The 16080-nt window shown below is 37.5% G+C and overlaps 1 protein-coding gene across 7 annotated transcripts in view; it reads left to right on the forward strand.

Moving 5' to 3' along the window:
- The window catches only part of ASB3 (ankyrin repeat and SOCS box containing 3), a 92494-nt gene that overhangs the window by 24018 nt on the left and 52396 nt on the right, over positions 1-16080 (forward strand). For 5 of the 7 annotated variants that reach the window (XM_082358217.1, XM_082358221.1, XM_082358219.1 and 2 more), the window contains exons 2-3: positions 9282-9490; positions 14548-14706. In XM_082358217.1, coding sequence (XP_082214343.1) covers positions 9295-9490; positions 14548-14706 — 355 coding nt within the window. In that variant the 5' untranslated portion in view covers positions 9282-9294. Of the gene's footprint in view, positions 1-9281; positions 9491-9830; positions 9859-13803; positions 13880-14547; positions 14707-16080 lie in introns of those variants that run through there. The other 2 variants (XM_082358222.1, XM_082358223.1) reach the window with 2 other exon arrangements.

Below are 16080 nucleotides of genomic sequence, written 5' to 3' on the forward strand. Positions count from 1 at the left end.
CTATTGTGGCCTCTTTTTGTTGCGGAGCACAGGCTCCAGACGCGCAGGCTCAGTAGTTGTGGCTCACGGGCCTAGTTGCTCCGTGGCATGTGGGATCTTCCCAGACCAGGGCGCGAACCCGTGTCCCCTGCATTAGCAGGCAGATTCTCAACCACTGCGCCACCAGGGAAGCCCCTTGAAGTTGTTTTTCATGTCTTTGGAATAGTATTCTTGTATGTGTGTTTGTGTGTGGTTTTCCTATGTAGAAAAAAAGTTTTCTTCTATTAGATGAATATGCTTATAAATAGACCTAAAATGTGGGATTTGTTCTTTTTTGTGAAATTTGGATGTAATTGCCTTGGCTAAAAGTAATATATTCAAAAATGTACAGCTTAGCATTCAAGATTCTCCGTAGTTTGGCTACCTCTGTAACCTCATTTTTCTACTATTCTTTTTTTACCTAATCCTCCTTCCAAAGTAAATTGTTTCCATTATTCACTGAACCTTACTCACCCTTGCTTGTTCATTTCCATAATTTTGGTTATATTTTTTCTTCTGCCCAAGAAATGCTCTTTTACATGTTATCTCATTGTCACAGCCTCCCTTATCTTTTAGGCACAGCTCATATCCCTCACCAAGTTGAAGTAGTTTTCCCCTTCTTTGACTACTCATGGCTCCTTATCTGTACTTCTCTTATGGCACTTTCTGCTATTTTGAATCACATATATTTATCATTTCTGTGAGACAGTACATAACTTGAGATAGAATCTGTGTCTATGTCATCTTTTTTTTTTAAGACATCCAAAAAATTTTTATTTATTTAACATCTTTATTAGAGTATAATTGCTTCACAATGGTGTGTTACTTTCTGCTTTATAACAAAGTGAATCAGCTATACATATACATACATCCCCATATCTCCTCCCCCTTGCGTCTCCCTCCCACCCTCCCTATCCCACCCCTCTAGGTGGTCACAAGGCACAAGCTGATCTCCCTGTGCTTTGCAGCTGCTTCCCATTAGCTAGCTGTTTTACATTTGGTAGTATATGTAAGTCCATGCCACTCTCTCACTTCGTCCCAGCTTACCCTTCCCCCTCCCCGTGTCCTGAAGTCCGTTCTCTGTGTGCATCTTTATTCCTGTCCTGCCCCTAGGTTCTTCGGAACCATTTTTTTTTTTTAGGTTCCATATATATATGTTAGCATATGGTATTTGTTTTTCTCTTTCTGACTTACTTCACTCTGTATGACAGATTTTAGGTCCATCCACTTCACTACAGATAACTCAATTTCGTTTCTTTTTATGGCTGAGTAACATTCCGTTGTATATATGTGCCACATCTTCTTTATCCATTCATCTGTCGATGGACACTTAGGTTGCTTCCATGTCCTGGCTATTGTACATAATGCTGCAATGAACATTGTGGTACATGACTCTTTTTGAATTATGGTTTTCTCAGGATATACGCCCAGTAGTGGGATTGCTGGGTCATATGGTAGTTCTAATTGTAGTTGTTTAAGGAACCTCCATACTGTTCTTCATAGTGGCTGTATCAATTTACATTCCCACCAACAGTGCAAGAGGGTTCCCTTTTCTCCACACCCTTTCCAGCATTTATTGTTTGTAGATTTTTTTGATGATGGTCATTCTGACCGGTGTGAGGTGATACCTCATTGTAGTTTTGATTTGCATTTCTCTAATGCTTAGTGATGTTGAGCATCCTTTCATGTGTTTGTTGGCAATCTGTATATCTTCTTTGGAGAAATGTCTATTTAGGTCTTCTGCCCATTTTTGGATTGGGTTGTTTGCTTTTTGGATATTGAGCTGCATGAGCTGCTTGCAAATTTTGGAGATTAGTCCTTTGTCAGTTGCTTCATTTGCAAATATTTTTTCCCATTCTGAGGGTTGTCTTTTCGTCTTGTTTATGGTTTCCTTTGCTGTGCAAAAGCATGTAAGTTTCATTAGGTCCCATGTGTTTATTTTTGTTTTTATTTCTATAGGAGGTGGGTCAAAAAGGATCTTGCTTTTATGTCATAGTATTCTGTGATTTATGTCAAAGAGTGTTCTGCCTATGTTTTCCTCTAAGAGTTTTATAGTGTTTGGCCTTACATTTAGGTCTTTAATCCATTTTGAGTTTATTTTTGTGTATGGTGTTAGGGAGTATTCTAATTTCATTCTTTTACATGTAGCTGTCCAGTTTTCCCAGCACCACTTATTGAAGAGGCTGTCTTTTCTCCATTGTATATTCTTGACTCGTTTATCAAAAATAAGGTGACCATATATGCGTGGGTTTATCTCTGGGCTTTCTGTCCTGTTCCATTGATCTATATTTCTGTTTTTTTTGCCAGTACCATACTGTCTTGATTACTATAGCTTTGTACTATAGTCTGAAGTCCGGGAACCTGATTCCTCCAGCTCCGTTTTTCTTTCTCAAGATTGCTTTGGCTATTCGGTGTCTTTTGTTTCCATACAAATTGTGAAATTTTTTTGTTCTAGTTCTGTGAAAAATGCCATTGGTAGTTTGATAGGGATTGCATTGAATCTGTAGATTGCTTTGGGTTGTATAGCCATTTTCACAATGTTGATTCTTCCAATCCAAGAACGTGGTATATCTCTCCATCTGTTCGTATCATCTTTAATTTCTTTCATCAGTGTCTTATAGTTTTCTGCATACAGGTCTTCTGTCTCTTTAGGTAGATTTATTCCTAGGTATTTTATTATTTTTGTTGCAGTGGTAAATGGGAGTGTTTCCTTAATTTCTCTTTCAGATTTGTCATCATTAGTGTATAAGAATGCAAGAGATTTCTGTGCATTAATTTTGTATCCTGCTACTTTACCAAATTCATTGATCAGCTCTAGTAGTTTTCTGGCAGCATCTTTAGGATTCTCTGTGTATAGTATCATGTCATCTGCAAACAGTGACAGCTTTACTTTTTCTTTACCGATTTGGATTCCTTTTATTTCTTTTTCATCTCTGACTGCTGTGGCTAAAACTTCCAAAACTATGTTGAATACTAGTGGTGGGAGTGGACAGACTCGTCTTGTTCCTGATCTTAGAGGAAATGCTTTCAGTTTTTCACCATTGAGAACGATGTTGGCTATGGGTTTGTCATATATGGCCTTTATTATGTTGAGGTAAGTTCCCTCTATGCCTACTTTCTGGAGGGTTTTTATCATAAATGGGTGTTGAATTTTGTCAAAAGCTTTTTCTGCCTCTGTTGAGATGATCATATGGTTTACTCTTTCAGTTTGTTAATATGGTGTATCACATTGATTGATTTGCATATATTGAAGAATCCTTGTATTCTTGGGATAACCTCCACTTGATTATGGTGTATGATCCTTGTAATGTGCTGTTGGATTCTGTTTGCTAGTATTTTATTGAGGATTTTTGCATCTATGTTCATCAGTGATATTGGCCTGTAATTTTCTTTCTTTGTGACATCTTTGTCTGGTTTTGGTATCAGGGTGATGATGTTGCCTTGTAGAATGAGTTTGAGAGTTTTCCTCCCTCTACTATATTTTGGAAGAGTTTGAGAAGGATAGGAGTTAGCTCTTCTCTAAATGTTTGATAGAATTTGCCTGTGAAGCCATCTAGTCCAGGACTCTTGTTTGTTGGAAAATTTTTAATCACAGTCTCAATTTCAATGCTTGTGATTGGTCTATTTATATTTTCTATTTCTTCCTGGTTCAGCCTCGGAAGGTTGTGCTTTTCTAAGGATTTGTCCATTTCTTCCAGGTTGTCCATTTTATTGGCATATAGTTGCTTGTAATCTCTCATGATCCTTTGTATTTCTGCAGTGTCAGTTGTTACTTCTCCGTTTTCATTTCTAATTCTATTTATTTGAGTCTTCTCCCTTTTATTCTTGATGAGTCTGGCTAATGGTTTATCAATTTTGTTTATCTTCTCAAAGAACCAGCTTTTAGTTTTATTGATCTTTGCTATTTCCTTCATTTCTTTTTCATTTATTTCTGATCTGATCTTTTTGATTTCTTTCCTTCTTCTAAGGGGGTTTTTTTGTTCTTCTTTCTCTAATTGCTTTAGATGTAAGGCTAGGTTTTTTATTTGAGATGTTTCTTGTTTCTTGAGGTAGGATTGTATTGCTATAAACTTCCCTCTTAGAAGTGCTTTTGCTGCATCCCATAGGTTTTGGGTCATCATGTTTTCATTGTCATTTGTTTCTAGGTATTTATTGATTTCCTCTTTGATTTCTTCAGTGATCTCTTGGTTATTAAGTAGTGTATTGTGTACCCTCCATGTGTCTATATTTTTTACAGGTTTTTTCCTGTAATTGATATCTAGTCTAATAGCATTGTGGTCGGAAAAGATACTTGATACAATTTCAATTTTCTTAAATTTACCAAGGCTTGATTTGTTATGCAAGATACGATCTATCCTGGAGAATGTTCCATGAGCACTTGAGAAGAAAGTGTATTCTGTTCTTTTGGGATGGAATATCCTATAAATATCAATTAGGTCCATCTTGTTTAATGTATCATTTAAAGCTTGTGTTTCCTTATTTATTTTCATCTTGGTTGATCCGTCATTGGTGAAAGTTGGGTGTTAAAGTCCCCTACTATGATGGTGTTACTGTCGATTTCCCCTTTTATGGCTGTTAGCATTTGCCTTATGTATTGAGGTGCTCCTATGTTGGGTGTGTAAATATTTACAACTGTTATATCTTTATTGGATTGATCCCTTAATCATTATGTAGTGTCCTTCTTTGTCTCTTTAACAGTCTTTATTTTAAGACTTTTTTTTACCCATTCAGCCAGTCTTTTTTTATCCATTCAGCCAGTCTGTGTCTTTTGGTTGTAGCATTTAATCCATTTACATTTAAGGTAATTATCAATATGTATGTTCCTATGACCATTTTCTTAATTGTTTTGGGTTTGTTATTGTAGGTCTTTTCCTTCTCTTGTGTTTCCTGCCTAGAGAAGTTCCTTTAGCATTTGTTGTGAAGCTGGTTTGGTGGTGCTGAATTCTCTTAGCTTTTGCTTGTTGGTAAAGGTTTTAATTTCTCTGTCGAATCTGAATGAGATCCTAGCTGGGTAGAGTAATCTTGGTTGTAGGTTTTCCCCTTTCATCACTTTAAATATGTCCTGCCACTCCCTTCTGGCTTGCAGGGTTTCTGTTGAAAGATCAGCTGTTAACCTTTTGGGGATTCTGTTGTATGTTATTTGTTGTTTTTCCCTTGCTGCTTTTAATATTTTTTCTTTGTATTTAATTTCTGGTAGTTTGATTAACATGTGTCTTGGTGTGTTTCTCCTTGGATTTATCCTGTATGTGACTCTCTGTGCTTCCTGGACTTTATTGACTATTTCTTTTTCCATATTAGGGAAGTTTTCAACTATAATCTCTTCAAATATTTTCTCAGTCACTTCCTTTTTCTCTTGTTTTTTCTCAGACCCCTATAATTCGAATGTTGGTGCGTTTAATGTTGTCCCAGAGGTCTCTGAGACTGTCCTCAATTCTTTTCGTTCTTTTTTCTTTATTCTGCTCTGTGGTGGTTATTTCCGCTATTTTATCTTCCAGGTTACTTATCTGTTCTTCTGCCTCAGTCATTCTGCTATTGATTCCTTCTAGAGAATTTTTAATTTCATTTATTGTGTTGTTCATCATTGTTTCTTTGCTCTTTAGTTCTTCTCGGTCCTTGTTAAACGTTTCTTGTATTTTCTCCATTCTATTTCCAAGATTTTGGATCATCTCTACTATCATTACTCTGAATTCTTTTTCAGGTAGACTGCCTATTTCCTCTTCATTTGTTTGGTCTGATGGGTTTTTACCTTGCTCCTTCATCTACTGTGTCTTTCTCTGTCTTCTCATTTTGCTTAACTTACTGTGTTTGGGTTCTCCTTTTCGCTGGCTGCAGGTTCGTAGTTCCTATTGTTTTTGGTATCTGCCCCCAGTGGCTAAGGTTGATTCAGTGGGTTGTGTAGGCTTCCTGGTGCAGGGGACTAGTGCCTGTTTTCTGGTGGATGAGGCTGGATCTTGTCTTTCTGGTGGGCAGGACAATGTCCGGTGGTGTGTTTTGGGGTGTCTGTGACCTTATTATGATTTTAGGTAGCCTGTCTGCTAATGGGTGGGGTTGTGTTCCTGTGTTGGTAGTTGCTTGGCATAGGGTGTCCAGCACTGTAGCTTGCTGGTCGTTGAGTGGAGCTGGGTCTTAGTGTTGAGATGGAGATCTCTGGGAGAGTTTTCACTGTTTGATATTACTTGGAGCTGGGAGGTTTCTGGTGGACCAATGTCCTGAAGTTGGCTCTCCCACCTCAGAGGCACAGGCCTGATACCCTGCGGGAGCACCAGGACCCTGTCAGCCACATGGCTCAGAAGAAGAGGGAGAAAAAAAGAAAGAAAGAAAAAAATAAAATAAAATAAAGTTATTAAAGCAAAAAATTTAAAAATTATTAAAAATGAAAAATTAAAAAGTAATAAAAAAAGAAAAGAAAGAGTGAAAGAAGAGAGCAACCAAACCAAAAAACAAATCTACCAATGATAACAAGCACTAAAAACTATACTTAAAAAAAAGGAAAAAACGAAAAACAGGTAGAACTTTAGAACAAATGGTAAAAGCAAAGCTATACAGACAAAATCAGACAAAGAAGCATACACATATGCACTCACAAAAAGAGAAAAAGGAAAAAAAATATATCTATATATTAAAAAAAAAAAGGAGAGAGCAACCAGATCAATAAACAAATCTACCAATGATAATAAACTGTAAATACTAAACTAAGGTAAACATAAAACCTGAAACAAATTAAAAGGAAACCCCAAGTCTACAGTTGCTCCCAAAGTCCTCTTCCTGAATTTTGGGATGATTTGATGTCTTCAGGTATTCCACATATGCAGCGTACATCAAGTTGGTTGTAGAGATTTAATCCGCTGCTCCTGAGGCTGCTGGGAGAAATTTCCCTTTCTCTTCTTTGTTCGCACAGCTCCTGGGGTTCAGCTTTGGATTTGGCCCTGCCTCTGCGTGTAGGTCGCCTGAGGGCGTCTGTGCCCCCCCGCTCAGACAGGACAGGGTTAAAGGAGCAGCTGATTCGGGGGCTCTGGCTCACTCAGGCCCTGGGGAGGGAGGGGTACAGAATGTGGGGGGAGCCTGCAGTGGCAGAGGCCACTGTGACGTTGTAACAGCCTCAGGCATGCTGTGTGTTCTCCCGGGAAAGTTGTCCCTGGATCACGGGACCCTGGCAGTGGCGGGCTGCACAGGCTTCCGGGAGGGGAGGTGTGGATAGTGACCTGTGCTTGCACACAGGTTTCTTGGTGGCTGCAGCAGCAGCCTTAGCGTCTCATGCCTGTCTCTGGTGTCTGCGCTGGTAGCCGCGGCTCACGCCCGTCTCTGGAGCTCTTTTAGGCGGTGCTCTGAATCCCGTCTCCTCGCGCACCACGAAACAATGGTCTCTTGCCTCTTCGGCAGTTCCAGACTTTTTCCCGGACTCCCTCCCGGCTAGCTGTGGCGCACTAGCCCCCTTCAGGCTGTGTTCCTGCAGCCAACCCCAGTCCTCTCCTTGGGATCTGACCGCCGAAGCCAGAGCCTCAGCTCTCAGCCCCCGCCCACCCCGGCGGGTGAGCAGACAAGCCTCTCAGGCTGGTGAGTGCTGGTCGGCACCGATCCTCTGTGCGGGAATCTCTCCGCTTTGCCCTCTGCAGCCCTGTTGCTGTGCTCTCCTCCGTGGCTCTGAAGCTTCCCTTCTGCCACCCCCATCTCCGCCAGTGAAGGGGCTTCCTAGTGTGTGGAAACTTTTCCTCCTTCACAGGTCCCTCCCAGAGGTGCAGGTCCTGTCCCTATTCTTTTGTCTCTGTTATTTCTTTTTTCTTTTGCCCTGCCCAGGTATGTGGGCAGTTTCTTGCCTTTTGGGAAGTCTGAGGTCTCCTGCCAGTGTTCAGTAGGTGTTCTGTAGGAGTTGTTCCACATGTAGATGTATTTCTGATGTATTTGTAGGGAGGAAGGTGATCTCCACATCTTACTCCTCCACCATGTTGAAGGTCTCCTTCAGTGTCTTTTTCATTCCCCCTCCTTGCAACTTCTGTGTCATCTTTATATCCTCCACATTGCTGATCATTTAATTGGTACTCAGTAAATAATTATTAACTGAATAATTAAATGTTCTGTAATAAATATCTTCGCTTCCTTAGTAATGGACTGGTTGATTTAATCAGATTAATTCATAGCTAATATTAGCTCTCTGTAGAATCAGGTTCTGCAGATACAGCTTTATATTTAAACATGACCATAGATACGTTTAAATTTACTACAGGAAATGCTGTGTGCTTACTTTTAACCTCTTCCCTCAAACCTCCCTTTCTGATTAAATTATTTAGAATATCACTCTAGAAAGTTTTTTACCTGTATTGGACTAGACATGTTGTTGGTATTTCCTGACCTACCTCCTAAGATATTTAGAAAAACTAAGAGGAAGAATGGAACTAAATGTTACTGAGAGGGACTGCCTTTTGGCGGATAACTGTTGCCATGAGAATCCTGGGTCTTATCCCAACCTGCCTCATAGTGTGACTAACAAGAAATTGTCTTTGTAAGAGTCATATGCTGAGCTATACTGGACACTGACTCCAGGGGAACTTGAACTTTGAAGGGAGATTGTGAGGAAGAGGTTAATAATGCTGTGAAAAACTTTCTGGGCTAGTGTAGGAAAGCTGGACCCATCTATGATGGTCTTTGTTCATTTTAGTATATTCAGTCAGTGGGACTGTTTCATCAAGGAAAGAAAACCTGAGTGTTTTGCTCCTTCTGGAAAGAACCAACAGGGACATAAAAACTAGAATTACTACTTATTTTTGTTTTTTAAAAAAAATGTCCACTTCTTTCTGGCCTTTTTGGGTTTAGCTTTTCCCTGTAGAGGGCTATAAAATTAGTTCTTGAGGCTGAGCGTTGCTGGTAGTTAAATGGCCATCTCTGCACAGTAGACTATATACATTTGGGATTAACTGAAGGAATTTCACTCTCTCATCAACAGTGTTCCAGTGAGTGCATTTTGTTGGAGTATGAACGGGAGCAGAAGCCTGCAGGAAGCAGCTGCTCGGACAAGGAGTGATAGAACACTTAAAACTCCTTTGATGTCTTTAATAAGAGGATTCTAAGGAAGCCCAGTCCCCCAAACAGAGAGACTTCCTGGTTCAGACTGGCAGAGGCTATGGCCTGACAGGTTGCTATCTCCACCTCAGGCTGTTCCTCAGCAGTTATGTGAGAGATGCTAGACAGGTCCACAGTGATCTGCTAATATCTAGGAGTGCAGTGTTGTTTTATTGATGATAGTGTTTTCTTTCTGCCTTGTTTTGTAGACTGGTCAAAAGAATGGATTTTACAGAGGCTTACTCTGACACATGCTCCACGGTTGGACTTGCTGCCAGGGAAGGCAATGTTAAAGTCTTAAGAAAACTGCTCAAAAACGGACGTAGTGTTGATGTTGCTGATAACAGGGGATGGATGCCAATTCATGAAGCAGCTTATCACAACTCTCTAGAATGTTTGCAGATGTTAATTCGTGCAGGTAAAGTAAATTCGGGGTGTGGGAGGCTGGGCTTGCAAGCTGGATTAATAAAAGAAAAAAAATGGTAATACATGACTTATTAACAGTAGTATTTGTTTACCTTTGTATAACCATATAATAACTGCTTCTGTGTTATTAAGAATGATAAGATTGCCTACCTTGAATTATATAAGTATGGTGTTTCAGCTGGACATTTAGAAATGTTGTCCTTTATATGGAAGTGCTTATGCCTGGCTGATTTTTATTGCTAAGCTAGGTGATGTGGCAGAAGTAGTCTGCTGTTTTAATTTAAGCATTTGGTACTTACTGGTCATGTTTATTTTTTATTCCTTCTCCAAAGAAAAAGAACAGTGCTGCCGAAATTGAGGGTATGAGTGTTTTCCTTGAATTAGTCTTTTTTTTTTTTTTTAATACTTTTCAGTTTCCTGAATTTGGGGACTCTTTCCAATTAGTTTGATTTTGTACTTGCTGAGGACACAGAAGAGAACAGGACAGACAAGGTCCCTGCTGTAGTGTTTTTATTCCCTTTGGGGGTAGGGGTGGGAACAGACAATAAATACCTAAACAGTTAAACAAGGTAATTTCAAAAGGTAAAAGTGTTGTGGAAAAAATAGAACAGAGTAATGGGACAGAGAGTAATCATGCACATCTCTTTCCAGCTCTGTATTTGGTTGACTTCATGTTCGTAGGTTGAGATCAGCCATGTGGGAGTAGTTACACCACAGAAATCAGCCAGTGTTACAAACCAATTCTATAAACTTTTTTTTTTTTCTTTTTTCACTCCCTCAGAGCCAGTTACACAGCCAGCACACAACTGAGTGAGGGGTTCAGTAAATGGGACTAAATGAGACAGTGTGACACTCAGGAAGCAGGGTGTGGGAAGAGAATTAATGGTGATTGAGCACTGCTTTGTAGCAGTCATTGTACTAGATGCTTGATTTACATTATTTATCTAAATATGCAAAACTGCTATTGAGAACATGTTATCCCCATTTTATTGTTGAAAAGACCAAGGCTCAGAGAAGCTGACTCGTCCAAAGTTATGTAATAAACCAGGATATTTGATTTGAACCCATTTCTCTCTGACTCTAAAGCCCATGTTTTTCCACTATAGTATGCTTCCAGCGTTTAATCAAAGTAAACATTTTTAACGTTCAGTTAATTTAAACTGAGTTTGAATATAACATTCCATGTTATGACACTCAGTGCACCATTTACATTTCATTAATCATGGACATTCACATTCTTCTCCCCTGTGTACTTACCATCACCAGTCACTCAGAAGGTAGACTTTTGGGACCATAGCTCATCAAAATTACTAACTTATTACTTCATGGATGGGAAAGAAAGTAATCCTCACAATGTTTTTGGTGTGGCTTTTTGTTTGTTTTGTTTTAAGGGATGAGAGGTGACAAGGCTAAATTCTCCAAATCATAATACAGGAAGTTTATCATGAATGCTTTTTAAATCACGTGTTCTAGAGTCTATGATAGTTGAATGTTTAAAGATATTGGAAAAATAGAGTTTATGCCTCAAATGTAAAAATACATGTTTTCAGAATTTGTTTGAAGTTAATTCTATAGCTTGAATTCCCAAACTATCTCTAGTGACAAAGGCATGAATTTTTTGTTGTTGTTATAAATTTGTTTTATTTATTTATTTTTGGCTGTGTTGGGTCTTCGTTGCTGCGTGCGGGCTTTCTCTAGTTGCGGCGAGTGGGTGCTACTCTTCATTGCAGCGCTTGGGCTTCTCATTGCGGTGGTTTCTGTTGTTGGGGAGCACGGTCTCTAGGCGCTCGGGCTTCAGTAGCTGTGGCACACGGGCTTAGTTGCTCCCTGGCGTGTGGGATCTTCCCGGACCAGGGCTCGAACCCGTGTCCCCTGCATTGGCAGGCAGATTCTTAACCACTGCGCCACCAGGGGAGTCCCCAAAGGCATGAATTTGAATATTTGTTTCTAGTCAAAAAGTTCATTCCAGATATACTGATATCTCTTCCCACATCAGTTTTATGTTATAATTTTTTTTCCTTTTAGCTACTGAATAAAATTAGGCAGGCTTTTGACTTAATGTGTTTGAACTGGCTATTTAAGTCATCTATGTTTTCTTTTAGAAATTAAAAGTATCACCTTCATTGTTAATGACTATTCTTTTTTAGACTTGATGTTTTTGGAGGGTAAGTCACTCATAGTTAACTATGTGAATAGTTGATATAAATGGTCAAACAAAAATTTCTCACGATTTGTATTAGAGTTCACTATTATGAAATAAATTTTGGATAAATCTAATTTATGTGCAGTACATACACAAGGATTAGGGTAGGGGTAGGGAGATAGGAAATAGGGTTTGCAGAGGGTAGGAAGCAGCTATATGACTTATTCTAGGAGGTGGTGACATTTTTGGTCTCAGTTTTCCATGAGTTTGGTTGTTCTGTGTAGTTGGAACGAATGTCCAAAATTCTGTCAGATTTGGTTACTTGATTCACTAGAAAAATCAAACTAAAATGAAGCAAAAGGGCTATATAGCCTATTGGTCACTTTCAAAAATGTTTTCTATATTCCCCTGGCTCATCCCTTCTTTTGTAAATTAAAATCCATACTTTATTCAGATCCACTGTCTTTTAAAAAAGATTATAATTTAAACTTTTCTGGTTGATTCAAGTTCATAAACATTTACCAGTGAGGAATGGTAGCTGACTACTTTGTAAAATGTCTAGCTAGCATACAGCTTCATGTAAGGAGGTATTTTAAAGTGATGGTGACGTACAAACATTTCTAGTCTTGAAGAGTGAAGTGAGGTCTCTTCTGCTTAATGATGACAGTAGCATCTTCATATCCGTAACCAGTTAACTTGTTATTATGGGTTAATCTTAAAAGTTTTGAAAAAAAGTTTGACATTTCTGTCATTCTTTATACTTGCTATACTTGTGTTTTATATGATTCATAATTCTCTTGTCCCTTGTGGCTCAGCTGGTATACATAAATTTGTCTTTTATTATATAATTTCTGCCTCCTTAAACTTCATCTAATATTAGTTAACTGCCAGAGATTCCTGAACCATACTTTTTATTAGTATACTGAAGTATGAAGGTGCTCAGGCCTAGACAAAAAGGATGGAAGAGTCTTAGAAGGTTAGGAAGGCTTTGCTTTACTGTCTTCATTTTAGATCCAGAATCTAGCCTAGAAGTCATACATGGCCTTTTCGTTCAAGTTGGAGAAGAACGCTGAAGTATGGATTACTTAGAAATTTAATATGCATATATATATATATATATATTTCACTTTAGCTTTCTGTATAAAGTATTAGTACAAATAACAAATTTGCTTGTCTTCTGTATTGGCAGTTTGGTGTAATAGGTACTGAGATTTCATGAAGTTTATTATCTTAAAGAACAATAATGATCTTCAGTGACAGTTAATCATGCCGTTCTATATTAAACCATTTGCTGACGAAAGGTCACTTAAACTCTTGTAATTAATTATAACATACTGTGAACAAGTACTTTTATGTGGCCAATATATGATGTAATAATTCATAGTACTTTTTATTAGTTCATGTTAAGAAAATATTACACTGTTACACTGGGCATGTTAACAGATATTGGAAATCCTTAGATAAATAAGGCAGTGTAGCATAGTGATTGAGTTGTGTTCAGATGGACCATGTTATTTTACTTATTCTAACTTTAGCACATGGTTTAATAGTAAGTCTAGCTTCCCCCCAATATTTTTCTTCTTTTATTTTTCTAAATTCTTTGTTATTCTTACCTGCCCTCCCTAACCCCTATCAACTTGAGTCACTTTACAAGTATAAAACCAATCAATGAACTAACACCCAGCTCTGTTGACATTTTGATTAGAATTATAATAAATTTATTATTATTTTGGGAAGAATCAGCTTCTTTATAATGTTGAAATTTTCTATTTGGGAGCTATTTACATATCTGTATCTATATATATCTGTGTGTTCCTAGTTTTTCATGTCTTAACCTTATAGTTTTGTGGATATCTGAATATATGTCAGTTTCTGGCTAATCTGGGAACACTGTTTTTGTGATAGGAACTTTTAAAATATAACTACCCTATCTTGCCATTTAGTTGTGTATCCTGTAAAGTTGGAGGCTGTTTATTCATGCTTACAAGCTGTTAATTGAGTATTATTATGGCTTAGACTGACAGTTTCAGCAGTTATGATCACAGGAATTACTTAAAACAGATGATTATTGTAGTCAGAAGCATTAGTTTTAATTCTGGTATTTCAAGAAAATATTATTTAAAGCTTTTTTTACTTGTTTATTTTTTGTTTTTGTTTATCAGTGCTCTCAGAAATGCCTCCCCCATTCAACCCACCGTTCTATTGTGGGTTTAGAATTTTATTGTTTTGGAGGCAAAGGTAAGAAAGTCACTTAATATTATCTTTTGCTGTGGACTTACAAAAAATTTAATGTGGACATTGTTTACATAATTTGAATGTTACCAAAACTTTGAGATTTTCATAACAAACCCCAGAAAACTTAAGTCAACTCATAAGTTCCTTATAAATTGTATGCCATTGTTCAGTTTCTTTGGAGTACATTTTATTATTTTAGAAATGTAGGCTTCATTAATGATTAGAATGTAGTTTTAGGTTAGAAAAGGAGTGTTTTAAATACCTTCATCTTATTAGTTGAGTACAAGGAAGTAATGCTACAGGTGAGACCATTTTCCTTATGGAAATTTAGAAATAAATGAATCAAATTTATTAATATTTCAGTAAATCTTGGATCTTGCTTTTGTGTTATTACTTTTCAATTCCTGCCACTCTCCTTCCCCCACTTACCAAAAATTAGAGAAGAGAAAATGAGTGTGTGGGCAGAATTTGTGTTAAGACTACTGGGAAGCTGTTTATACTGTGACCCTTGTAGAACTTTTTCTTGATTTTCTAGAGAGTTTTAAACTATGAGACCTCCCATTTATAATTATCTTTTAATATTTTATTAAATTCTTCTTGGAATCTTTGCTTTTTAATCCCAAGAAATAGAAGTGATACCTTCTAATTGATAGTTTTTTATTCTTTCATAGATTCATCTAAAAACTACATTAAGACAAAGACTTTTGAGGGCTTCTGTGCATTACATCTTGCTGCAAGTCAAGGACATTGGAAGATCATACAGATTCTTTTAGAAGCTGGGGCAGATCCTAATGCCACTACTTTAGAGGAAACCACACCACTGTTTTTAGGTGAAGTATATTATTTGTGGTACAGATATAATTTTTTATTTTTTACTTTTATTTTTTGCTAAAGAAACTAAGCTTAATTTTTCCTAAAGCTGTTGTATTTATAGTGTGTTCTCTGGCAAATATTATACTGTCACTTCTTTGATTTTGAAACCAAAAAGGTATTTTTAAAGGTTCTTCTTTGTTTTCTACCCTTGGGTGATAGCATCTGGGAATATCTTTTAAATGTTTACTTAAAGTTGTAAAACCTGTTCTGAATTGTAGTCATTATCATTGTTCTCAATGTTGTTCTGAAGACCAGGGAGAGTTTAAATTGTAACAGTAGTTACAAGGTTACCTGTGAATGTTTTATGTTTGCTTTTGCTTTTGCTTTTTCTTAGCATTAAGAAATTAAGAATGTTTTATGGAAGAAATCATGAGCTAAACCTTTAACGCCAGTTAATTTGTTGCCTATATGGATCACTATTCAGACTTCTTCAGTTATGGTCTGTTTTTTAATTCATTAAGAACAAAGGCCAGGGATTTCCCTAGTGGTCCAGTGGGTAAGACTCTGTGCTCCCAATGCAGGGGGCCTGGGTTCGATTACTGGTTGGGGAACTAGATCCTGCATGCTGCAGGTAAGAAGTCCGCATGCTGTAACTAAGAGTTCACGTGCTGCAACTAAGAAGTCCTCATGCCGCAACTAAGAGTCCTCATTCTGCAACTAAGACCCGGCGTAGCCAAAATAAATAAATAAATAAATAATAAACAAACAAATAAATAAACACTAAAAAAAAAAAAAAAAGGCCAAATTCTGAAGGGCTACTTCTAATACCTGTCTTTTTTGCTTCTCTCCCTCCCTTTCATCCTGTTTGTCTTCAGGGACATTGTGGCCCATAAAGTTTAGTAGAACATGAGAAAATTAAGAGAATAAAACATTTGTACAGAATCAGTGTATTTGGATTATAGTTTTGGTCCTGCCACATGTAATTCATATGTTCATTTATTTACTGTGTGCTTCAGTTTCCTCACTTATAACATGAGAGTAATAGTACCTACCTAGTCTTTATTGGGCTGAGAATAAAATGAGAGATCTATGAAAATAATTTTTTCCTTGTAAATTTAAAAATATATACTCTTAAAGTTTATGTACAGTAGAATTCATTCTTTTTAGTGTACAGTTTTACGAGTTTTGATGTATGCATAAAAATGTGTAATGACAATGACAGTCAAGACACAGAACAGTTCCATCACCTTGCAGAATTCCATCATGCTGCCTATTTTTAATCAACCTTTTCCCCCTACTTCACCCCTGACAACCACTGATCTGTTTTCTGTTTTCATCCGTGTAGTTTGTTTTTTTCTTTTTTGGCTGTGCCATGCAGCTTGTGGGATCTC

This window comes from Balaenoptera borealis (assembly GCF_965194805.1).
Source record: "Balaenoptera borealis genome assembly, chromosome: 15".
Lineage (NCBI taxonomy): Eukaryota > Metazoa > Chordata > Mammalia > Artiodactyla > Balaenopteridae > Balaenoptera > Balaenoptera borealis.